The 11690-nt window shown below is 44.6% G+C and overlaps 3 protein-coding genes across 3 annotated transcripts; 1 reads left to right on the top strand and 2 right to left on the bottom strand.

The window, feature by feature from the left end:
- Positions 1-1548: 1548 nt before the first annotated feature.
- EAE98_001003 (uncharacterized protein) lies at positions 1549-2991 on the top strand (the record flags this gene model as incomplete). Its single annotated transcript, XM_038948620.1, has 2 exons — positions 1549-1769; positions 1821-2991. The coding sequence occupies 2 exons, from the start codon at positions 1549-1551 to the stop codon at positions 2989-2991; spliced, it is 1392 nt and encodes a 463-aa protein (XP_038814886.1).
- Positions 2992-4342: 1351 nt separating this feature from the next.
- EAE98_001004 (uncharacterized protein) lies at positions 4343-6334 on the bottom strand (the record flags this gene model as incomplete). The annotated part of the gene is made up of 4 exons (XM_038948621.1): positions 4343-4495; positions 4546-5786; positions 5843-6147; positions 6270-6334. The coding sequence occupies 4 exons, from the start codon at positions 6332-6334 to the stop codon at positions 4343-4345; spliced, it is 1764 nt and encodes a 587-aa protein (XP_038814887.1).
- Positions 6335-7801: 1467 nt separating this feature from the next.
- EAE98_001005 (uncharacterized protein) lies at positions 7802-11145 on the bottom strand (the record flags this gene model as incomplete). The annotated part of the gene is made up of 3 exons (XM_038948622.1): positions 7802-8221; positions 8278-9975; positions 10033-11145. The coding sequence occupies 3 exons, from the start codon at positions 11143-11145 to the stop codon at positions 7802-7804; spliced, it is 3231 nt and encodes a 1076-aa protein (XP_038814888.1).
- Positions 11146-11690: the final 545 nt, after the last annotated feature.

An 11690-nucleotide genomic window follows, 5' to 3' on the forward strand; every position in this document is an offset into this window, starting at 1 on the left:
CTTCTTTGTATGTTCGTCTAAATAATAATATTCTCTACACTTCACTTCTAGATCTATCATCTATGAGATCTCTTCATTATTCAATATTATCTATACTATGGGTATTTACGATATATGATACGATATATATTTGAGTACACACTTACATATATACCTGGTCATTCTTGGGATCCACCACTTACCTCCTCCTCAAGTACTCCGCAAAAAGGAATTCCAAAACCTGTCTGAACGCATTCGGGAAGTACATTTTAACTAGCTGGGTATGTGAGTGTGTAAATGTGAATATGTATGATATGGATCTCATGTACGATATCTAATATGTATCTAATATGTATCTACGATAATATGTACCTAATATGTATGAACATCGTTGGTTATCATTTAATTCACTCACCTGCCTATCACTCTCATATCTTACTCCAACTCTGATTTTATATTGGTAACGGTGATGATGATGGTCATGGTAACGGTATTAATATCAACATCAATATCTGTTTCCGTTCACATCCATTCAAAACCACTCAATCCACTCAATCCATTTAATCCACTCAATCCATTCACATCCAGTCAAACTATCTAAACAAAGACTCAAGCACTCGAGTACTCTTTGATCATTGTTGATCTACCATTGATTTCATCACATTATCATTCCGCTTGCCTTACATCCTGACTCGATTGGAGTCCCCGACCATCGATTGGGATCAATTTTCCGCTCGATTTCCAAATCATTATCGCCTTGCTTTGACTTCCTCTTGAGCCATTTTTTAAATCAAAATCAAAAAGACTTTGGCCTCTTGTCTTGTATATTATTAATAAGCCAACTCCAACTTCATTCAATTCCCACTCAATTCCCACTCAACTCAACTCAACTCAACTCAACTCAACTCAACTCAACTCCAACTCCAACTTCCAACTCTCAACCCACTCCCACTCCCAAGTCAAAGTCAAATCATTTGAAAGGTATGTTTTCAAGTGATATCGAAAAATCAATGCCCTTTTTTCAATTCCTCGTCATTCTTTCGTTACAAGATCCCATTTATCATCCATTAATAAACTTGCTGACCCCATCTTTTTTTCTCCAGCCTTCGCCCTCGATACCCAGTTTTGGTTACTTTATCCACAAAGACAGCCTCTCGATTTCATCCATCCATACATCTATTCATCCACCCCCCCCCCCCCCCCCTCCCCATCTCCCCCATCCCTCATTAATGCATATTGTCGCACCAAGGAAAGGACTCGTGTGAATCGCTTCACTTTACTTTACTTTTACTTTCTCTCGCCTCTCACGTCAACTTTTAATATTTACTCTTTCCCACATTATCGATCATTGGGAACGGGAAAAGAAAGATTGGTTCATATGAATGGTTCATTAATCAATAGTTTCAAATGATCTCGGTAAAAGGATTTCTTTGATTCATTCACGACCACTTGTGGCAATCAATAATCTCATCCTGTATTGTATTGACCCACCCATACGACCTAACTCTGGGAACGTTAGAGGGTTGAACGGCGCTGCACAATTACAACAACACATCGCTCAACTAAAACATGGCGCTAGTTAATGGAATGGTAGAGGTCGTCAAGATCGTCGCGAGGCAGACTACAATCGCACCTTCGTCAACAGGAGCAACTTCGTCCCCGATCTCATCAACCTCAGCATCTGCTACTCCATCTACACCAGCATCGTCCAATAACAACAGTAGCCCAACTAGTTCGCCACTGTTGTTCTTCGTTGCGCTGGGATTTGGTGTCGTATTTACAAATTTATGGTAAGTACCTCAAGGGGTTCGAATGTCTGCTTATCACTAACCTTTGCGAAGGATCATCGTTGGTGTCAAATACTGTTTTCGATACAATGCTAGGAATCGGGCTGCGCGAGAAATGGGTGAGAACCCAATCAATCTCGATAACATGCCACCCCGACCACACCGAAGGCGCCGGGAAAAGAAGCTCATGACCATGGACGAAGTGAACGAACGATTTCCTTTGACGAAATACAAAACCTGGGTAGCAAATCGAGCTAGCGAAGGACTACCAACTAGCGGGGGTGTTACAGCGCCGCCAAGCCGAGCTGCAAGCGTGGCAGAAGTGGAGGGAGTAGAGCCATCTTCGCCTGTTGGAACAAAGCATTCTATCAACACCAGGCCAGCCACAGCCACTTCGAACAGAGATGAAGCAGCACCATCATCGCCAGCACATACTATCAGAGGTGGGTATGGCGACAGAAAGAGTATGGATGCGGTAATTGCGGAGAAGACACCTGCAACGACCGAGGAGCGTAAGGAAGAACTACATCATTTGGAAGAAGTTCCAACGAGAGCCAGCACAATCGACAATAAGAATATTGCAACGGTCGAAGACGTTGAGGATGACGACGAGGATGATCATATTCATACCGCCGTACCTCCCGAGCTCCTCAACAACCCAGGAGATTCATGCGCTATCTGCATTGATACTCTAGAAGAGGACGATGACGTTCGTGGTTTGACTTGTGGTCATGCTTTCCATGCCTCATGCTTGGATCCATGGTTGACCAGTCGTCGTGCTTGCTGCCCACTTTGCAAGGCGGACTACTTTACACCAAAACCCCGACCTGAAGGTGAGCCTGAGCCTGAGCGACATTCGCGTAGAGCACACGCCTCGAGGGCAAATATGCCTCAACAGCCACAGTCAGCTTGGACTGGAATCCGAGGTATGCCAGGAATATTCGGAGCATCCGCTAGGTCAAATGTAGATACTCGAAATCGTGATGAACGACAAACGAGGCGGGCACGCCAAGCTCAAGCTGGACCGACGAGTGTAGCAGCTGATGGAGGAGCACCCGAAGTCACCACTGCTTCAGCAGCAAGCAGATGGAGGCCAAGAATACCGGCGGCTTTCACCGGAATCCGCATGCCTGGTAGTAATAGAGCCACAGAAAATGCTTCGGCACAATCAGCCAATGCCGAGCCAACACCTTCTCAGCTGGAAGCAGGTCATCGCTTTGCTTGAGGATAACTGAGCTTCAACTGGGAAAGTTGAGTCGTCTATTGATTGTGTGGGGAATTGTCGAGAACAATCCGGTGATATTATTGGCATCGTCACAGTGAGAATATCTGTGATCGTCTAATCACGAGTACATACCTACCAAGCTATACCTAATCCTTTGCAACCATGTCTCAACAAATGTTCCCAAGTCGCCTCCCATTTACTGACATTCCCCATCAATCTACCAATACGAAAGTGCCCATGCCCCAATCCAGCAAACGATCTCAACCCACCCCCTTTTCAGTCGTCTCAATACCTAATTTCGATCCGTCATATTTCAGGCATTGTACATACACTCAGATACCAAGACACTCGATACATGTCAGTATTTGAGCTAGTCTTCAGAATTTTCTAGTCCGTCACAAATCTCTTACGATGTTGTGCTCCTTTAGCGAATGTTTATCTTATCTTATTTTACTTTTATTTTTCTTTATCGACATATTTTCGATTGGCCTCGGCTCCTGATTCCGGTTTCTGGCAGGTATACATGGTTCGGGGCCATGTGAATGGGATGGCGGATGGATGGGAAGGACCGGATGGGCGGGAACGGTTTTCAAAGGAAATTTGAAAAGGTCGATTCCGGGGTGTTAAAGGAGGTGATTGATGAATAAACGAATGAATGAGGGGGGCAGGCGGGACACATAGACCGATATTATTTCACTTTTATCCGATCGCATGGGATGTATATGGATGGATGGTTGGGTGGGAGGCGGGCTTGAGGGCATGTTGGGATCGGAGTCGACGGTTGCAAATACAGGGCTGGCGGACATAGTAGTGCGGGTGATCCATTACATACAATAGCTGATATCAAAGAGAGAAATACTCACACTTATACATCGTTGTTCTTGAACATATCTACAATATATCTACAATAGATGCCGCTTTGAATTGTGCGTAGTATGACGCTCTGAATTGCAGGAAACGAAGCGCGGTTCAGATTAGAATTTAATCGAAAAGTCAAACAAGTAGACAGAGTTGCTCCCAAATACACAAAAGAGACATCCAAATTGAGTAAATTGTGAATATTAAGTTAAGTGCTTGACTACCTAAGTACCCTGCTATGCATTCCATAAAAATGAAACTGACACGCGCGCCCGATATCTTTTAACATACATCCTCCTTTGCATGCATTCTCATGGTATTTTCCTCCTCCCACGTACTTCATCTTCATCTCATGGATCGTGTTGTATCATATCACATCATATCAAATCATCATTTCCAGAGACGAGCCTCGGGAACGATTAATTATTAGACCTATAACTCATCTTCTTCAAGTTACCTTCCATCCCATCAAATCAGCAGATCTTCAATTCAATCATCTTCCTACACGAATGACACCGGCAGCGATGAGTTGTTGGATCTTGGATCTGATTTGTGGATTCTTCATGTGTTCTTGAAGAGCGGCGGGGTCATTTTGAGCTTGTTGGAGAATGCTTTGCATGACTGGATCGCCCATGATTCTTTGGATCTGTAATGGTTGTTAGTATCAGTCTCGAAAGCAACTACTTTTTAACCTACCTCAGGGTCTCTTGAAAGTCTCTCCTTTGTCTGTTCCTCAGTCTCATTCTCTCTGGCACTGTACATGGCAGTAACAGCCTTCTGCTGTTGCTGTTCAATTTCTCTAGCATTGGCCTTTGAGACATCAGCCTCGCTAGCTTCGTTACACGCATCAAGCGATTTGGAGTAATCTCTCATGCCAAAGTATGCTTGTGCTTTTCGGATGTATGCTCTGACAAACTTAGAATCCTTGGAGATTGCCTTGTCGCAATCTTCCAACGCAGAAGGGAATTCAAGAAGCTTGATGAAAGAAGCTGCACGGTTACTGTAACCTCTTGGATCCTCTGGAGCACGCTTAATCATCTCACTATAAGCCTCGACTGCTCCAGGCCAATCTGACTCCTTGAACTTTTGGTTTCCGAGTTCACGAGCCTCTTCAGCCTTTGCTGGGTCGATATAAGCCTTTCTAGCACTATCAATCTTGTTCTTCTCTGCGGCACGGAGCTTGTTGACGACGTCAGGGGTACGGTGTTCGGTGAGCGACTTGTTGTAGTTCTCAATGGCTTTTGGCAGATCTCCCATCTTCTCATAGGAAGTTCCGATACGGGCGTATGATTTAGCGATCATCTTGAAATCGGCGTAAATTTCTCGTCCCTCTTCAACAGCCTTCTCACATGCCTTAATGGCCTCTTCATACTCTCCCTTCTCGAAATATGCAGCACCAAGGTTATTAAGATACGTGATATCCTTGTAGATTTCCCAAGCTTTGCTGTAATGTGCAATCGCCTCATCAAAGTTCTTCTTCTTGTACTGTTCGGTACCAAGTCTCTTTTCCTCATCGGCCTCGGCCTTTGCCTTCTTCTTTTCGGCAGCCTCCTCATCCTCTGGCTCCGGTTCTGGCTCGGTCTTGGCCTTCTTGGCTTGTGGTTCTTGCGAGCTTGGACGTACATCTGGCATTGCGATATCCTCCTCAGCCTCCTTAGGCGCAGAAGCACCCTCAGCACCTGGAGCGCCACCGAAAGCACCCGAATCGGCGAAAGACATGTCGACACCCATCAGGACACCCAAGACTTGAATCATACGTGGATCTGAGAAGAGATCTTGAGTATTGCCTGGGTTGGACTTGATTTGTTGAAGTTTTGACATGAAGGTTGGGTCTGAAAGGAATTTGGCGGTCTTGGGGTTTGCTGCTAATTTAGTGATGAGTTGAGGATCACTGAACATATTTCCTAATCCTTCTGTTGGATCACCCTTTACGCCATCTACAAATCCTTTGTTAGCCAACCATCCATGTAACTCTAGACTTTCCAAAACTCACCTGCTTTAGCCTCTGCATCAATAGATTTCTTGACTTGTGCCAAACCCTTGGTAGCAACGGCATAATTTGCATCAAGCTTCAAAGCCTCTTCGTAAGCATCATGCGCCCCCAAAAGATCTCCCAAACTTTGCTTAGCAGTACCGACTCTGCCCCATCCCTTGGCCCAGTCAGGTTTAATACTCGTACACTTTTCAGCATCCTTTAAGGAGTTTTCAAAGTCTCGTTTTGAAGCATATGCAGCCGATCTATTAGAGTATAGGATGTGGTTTTCTGGTTCGATAGCAATGGCTTCGGTGAATTTTTCGCTGTGAGGCCATCAGTAACTTCTCTTCACGCATATTCCTCCTCAACAAAAACCCAGTGCAACGATACCATAGGTAGCTCTTAGGAGTTATACAGCCGAAAGACGAACAAAAGGGAAACTTACACAGCCTCGTCGAAATTCTTCTCTGCAATGGCTTTATTGCCAGCAGCTTTTAATGCGTCCGCCATGATGTGTGAGAGAGTTATGAAAGTAGAAAATCAGAAAATATGACAATTAGAGGTCGAGGGTAATACTGAAACTCGAATGCTCAAATTATAAAGTTGGGTTGGAGGTTGGACAGGCATCTCTTTATTTTCCCTCCACTTGTTTCCAGAGCTTTCGATGCCCGCCTCGAATGGTCCGAGCTTCTTGTTCAAATCACATGAGTAATTATTTTGGGATGGTGGGGGAAACAAGGCTAGAGCAAGGCTATGAGGCTATCTATCCAACCTCTTTGACTACTCCTAGGGGTCTAGATGTCTAATGTCTAAATGATCTTTCTGAGTCCCTTTTAATATTTCTATAAACTACCCAGTATACAAAGTTAACTTTTCACTTCAATGTCTACTTTTACACTTTCACATTTTACACTTTACACTTTACATTTTACAGCTCTAAAACAGGGACTATTGCAATCTCCAGACCCCTAGCCTAACTTAGAATTCAAGCGTGGTATTGGATGCAAGGTTAAAATTAGATAGATGCAAATCAATCATACATACATAGACTTCTGTCTGCCTGTCTGTCTTGACCAAAGTTAAGAACTTTAACTTAGTATCCTCCAATGTTTGACACCCGGAATTCAGATCTTTTTTAGCATATACTTTTACCACTGTTTCTCTAGAAACAATCATCACACAACTAACACAGTACGCACATGCAGGTATCAACGTTCATTTTTAATCTTATTATCATTGCCGTCTCCTTTCCCTTATCACCACCCCCCTAATCGCATGCCTTCCCAGTGTTCCATTCCATTTTGCCAACTGGCACTTCTCGAAAATGAGCAAGTACTCAGTTTATGAGAACTTTGTATCTCCCATCCCATCTCCCCATTTCATATCCCACAAATATATACACACGTATGAATGGCCTCCTCTCCTTGATCCAGTGACCCCTAAGACTGAACTGATAAATGTCCATCTCAACTCGTTCTCATTCCATCCCCAAAATAAAACTAGCAATTATCTTCTCATTAATGATTCAGTAGATACGTATTATGCTGTATGCGATTCAAACCCTGAGTCAAAAGCAGAAATGCCAGCTAGCATTTAGGCAGGCCAAAATAAAGAAACCCCTCCCCAAAAATAACATAAAAAGGTATCCATCAATAATGCATGCGTGTGTGAGAGGTGCGCCACCACCTCCAGAAATATGTGCCCATTCAATCAATTCAAATCGTCAATTGGTGCGCTCGTCTGATGGTGCTTTGTCGTATAACAAGAAAAAAGTAGAAAACACAAAAATGTTGAATGCAAAAGGGGCAAAATTCCAATGCAAAACAACAGACATTGGGAATAGAGCGTCAAACAAAATGAACCATCCATAGCTATGCCAAAATGAAGCAAACAGCAAAAAAACCAAATAAACGACGACATGTGGATGATCCTTGAATGAAAAGGTGCTGGGGAACCCATTAATCATTGGACGAATTATTATGAAAAGTCGTCATCTCCGCCGCCTTCTCCATCAAGGACGTCAACTCTCAAGACCAATTCTTTGGTTTCTCGAGCAATTTCGAACGCGATAGGTGGTAGGCTTTGATTCCAAGCTCGCCATTCTGCATCACCTTCGTCATCTTCTCTTCCCTCAATTGCAATTTCTCTGCCCTCCTCGCCTGCAGCCATGATTCTCTCTCTGCACCCAGAAAGTTTTGTCAAGACTGGTTGACATTGTGAGCGGAGCGCTGGATTGTTAATCATGGCTTCCTCAGTAGAAGCAACAACTTCACCAACAACACTGGCAATTGCATCAATCTGGGTTGAAATAGCATTTATACCGCCTTCTGAACGAATGGAAGAGACGAGAGACTGAATGTTCTGGACTAAGAGCGCCGTTTGGTCTTCAAGATATATCTGCGAAGAGTATCATTAGCATAAGTAAGTCCCTGAGGGATCATTTAGTTCCATACCTTGAGATCTTCAATATCACTATCTTGCGATCTGAGGCCAAACCCTGCCCCCATTGAAGCTGGCAGGGGGCTTGGAGGACCACTTGGGGGACCTCGGGGCGCTTGTAGTGCCAGTGGAAGTGGCTTCGCGCTTCCATTAAGAGGCTCGGCGCCATTAGTCATTGGGCTTAAAGGGGGTTCTCTAGGACTAGGTCCAGGTGCGTTTAAAGTATCCTTTACAGAACTCGTGGGAATTATGATTGACTCGCGAGGAGAATTGATTGGACTGTACATAGACGAATTGGTGCTAGCGCGATTATTTCCTAGACCAAGGAATGGGCCAGGAACATAGTCGTCAAAGCTTTCCCTCGGTAGGTCCTCGCTTTGCCTGTCGAAATTGTCTAAACTTTGACGTGGTGAATCCATGCTTTGTTTGCTATTATTCTTTAGGGGTTGAACATTCTCTATTGGTGGTTGAGGGGCTTCTTGCTGTGGTGGAGCATTCTCTTGCTTGACTTCACGTGATGCAAAGAATCCAAAGAGGCCTCCGGTGGAAGGCTTAGTTGTTGCGGGCTTAGGTTCAGTTGCTGTTGCAGGCTTAGATGAGAAAAGTCCTCCTATGGTAGAAGGTTGAGTTGAAACAGGCGCAGGTGCTACTACGTCGTTTGAGACTAAAGTACCGTCACCATTGTCTTCTAGCTCTCCTACAGGCGTAGGTCTGATCTTTACCGTTCGGGCAAGCTCAACTACCGCCGTGGTAAGATGGGAAGCGGCTGCATCGAGCAAAGAAACAGGCGAGAGTCCCTTGGCCCCAGCAAAATTCTTGGATGCAGTGATCAGATTATTCGCCGTCGCCGAGAGTCTAGACTTAAGCTTGACCTGCTTCTGGGCTAATTCTGCACTACTTTGTGGTGCTTGGTCGATATCTTGAGAGATTTGTCGCACGTTGATGACTACATTCTTCATGTATTCGATGACCTTTTCAGGGTCGCTGGAGCGTGCAATCTGTAAAAGCTCATCAATCGAAAGTTGAAACTTAGTAATATGAACATCCTTGATAAGACCATTCTCTGCAGTAAATCCAGTGTCTTTGGCATACTTGGCTGCATCTTGTATCGAGAGGCCAATTGAAGATGCTCTTAGGGTGCGTAGCTGCGTCTTTGTTTTCGCATATCGATTTCTCCATTCTTTGACTTCATCCTCTAACTTGTTGACCATGGTCTCAAGTTGCTCCTCGCGTTCATAAGATGCAGTACTTCGTTCGGACAACATCTTCATTTCGCGAAGGAACTCCTGGGCTTCACTTCGAACATCCTCGGTGATTTCTTGTTGCTCCCTGAGCTCAGCTCTGAGCTCTTCGTTTTCCCGTTCCAGATCTGCATCACCGGATCCCATGCCTTTACCAGCGTCTACAAGAGCAATTTGAAGCTCTTCAATCTGAGTCTTCAACTCTCTGTCCGAATTGGCTTGTGAGTCCCGTGCTCGGTCAATCTCTGATTGTAGAGTGTCGTTGAGATTTTGCGCATCTGCAAGCTTGTTTTCGAGATCTATTCTAAGGTCTTCCCATTCCTTTCTATCCGCGTCTACCGATGCATCCCTCCCCCTTTGCTGATCCATAACAATATTAAGTTCATCATCCTTTCGTTTCAAGTCATCTTCCATGGAATCAAGTCGTTCTTGAAGCTCTGCAATTTGGGATTGGTAATCATCAATGAGTTTCTGATCGATCTGTGGAGTTAGAAAATAATTAGAGAGAGAAATAGGCATTGATCTTACCTCTGAGCCCCCAATGCTTTTCTTACTCTCTCGGTCTCTTGCAGCTCCCTCCAATCCGAAAGCATCCCCATCATCATCATCATTATCTTCAGGTCCGCTCTCATCATCTTCAACCATAGTACTTTTGTTCGGAACAATCGTGTTACTTTGAAAGGTTTTTGGTGTCGGTCGACCGTAATCATTAGGTGGTATACCAGGCGAAGGTGGGATACCCAAACTACCATTTGGACCATTTGACGGCGCCATCCTTGAGCCATTGCGGGATTCGCTTCTCTCACTTCTCCTTTCGCTTCTGATTGAATACGGACCTATAGAGCTGGCGTCTGAAGGTCGGCGCATACGGCTTGGACCTCTAGGTGGCATATCCACAGGTGTGCCATTCCCATTCCTGCTTGGAGGTCCTCTTGTAGATACAGGACTACCCATGCGACTTCTATCACCAGCAGTGAATTGCGGAAACCTTCGCTCCAATTCATAAAATACATCTGTAGCTAAATCTCTAAACCTGGGCGGTGGCAGCGTAGACAACTTCTGGCGGGCCTGATTTCGTTTCGGGTGGAACGTGTTCTTCGGCAACAAGTACGGCGGAGGTCCTTGATCATTTCTCTGTCCATTGGGAGTCCTTCTCCCTGCCTGCTGCCTTCGTAGAAGTTCATCAAAGACATCGGTACTGAGTTCCTGGAATTGAACGGGAGACAATCGTAGCAACTTATCTCGCGCTCTGTTGGGTCTAGGATTCCCCTTCTCATCTCTCAATGACGCTGCCAGATATCGTTTCAATGAAACGTAGTGCTCTGATAGTAAAGCCTCGAATTGTTCATCTTTCTTGTCCTGCCCACTTTCGCTTCCTGCGTATAAACCTGTGCCAATACTTGAACGACCGATGGAGCTTGGAGGAGATGGATTGCCAGGGCTGCCACCAGAAGGACCTCTAGACGGGAAATCTCCCCCATTCATTGTACCGTTTGATCCGCTCGATATCGGCGGTGAAGCAAGTTGTCCGCGATTCATCTGGTAGGGCGAATCGTTATCGTCTTGATATTTTTCAATTCCTGACCATTCGTTGTTGCTTCCTATTGAAACTGGTGACAAAGGTCCATTGCGATTGTTCATCGTAAAGTCGCGGTTATGAATGGAATGAGCAACCCTTTGGACTCGGAGAATAGATCAGCGCAACCCTTCGATTATTGAAAAACAAGAGCGAGACACCTCGAAAGCTTAATAGCTGACGGTTAAGGTGCGAGAGAATGATATATCGTGTTATGTGATCAACACATGCGATGCAGACAATTTCAGGCTGGAACAACTCAATAGTCTCCTTGAAACGAAGTGAATTGACAAGGTCGTTCGGTCAAAGCGAGATGCGAAGCTGAAGGATTGGAAAATCGGGGCAATTAGAATGGTCGTATTTTGAGGAATGAATTCGTCTTGAAGTGGTAATGACTGTGTAACTGAATTGTTGTACAGCGACAATGAATTTTACCTTGAGCAGGTAGGTTGGTCGGTCGGTCGAGGAGGAGAACAAATAAACTGTGATATGACGTTTCTACACTTTATTCTAGAAATCGCAATTCATAGGTTAATTTTTTTGAAAGAAGAACAGAGAATTTTGTTTGTGCGTAAGAAAGTAAGTACCGTTCCAATTCCAATGCAGAAAG

Source organism: Botrytis deweyae, assembly GCF_014898535.1.
Source record: "Botrytis deweyae strain B1 chromosome Unknown BDEW_002, whole genome shotgun sequence".
Taxonomy (NCBI): Eukaryota; Fungi; Ascomycota; class Leotiomycetes; order Helotiales; family Sclerotiniaceae; genus Botrytis; species Botrytis deweyae.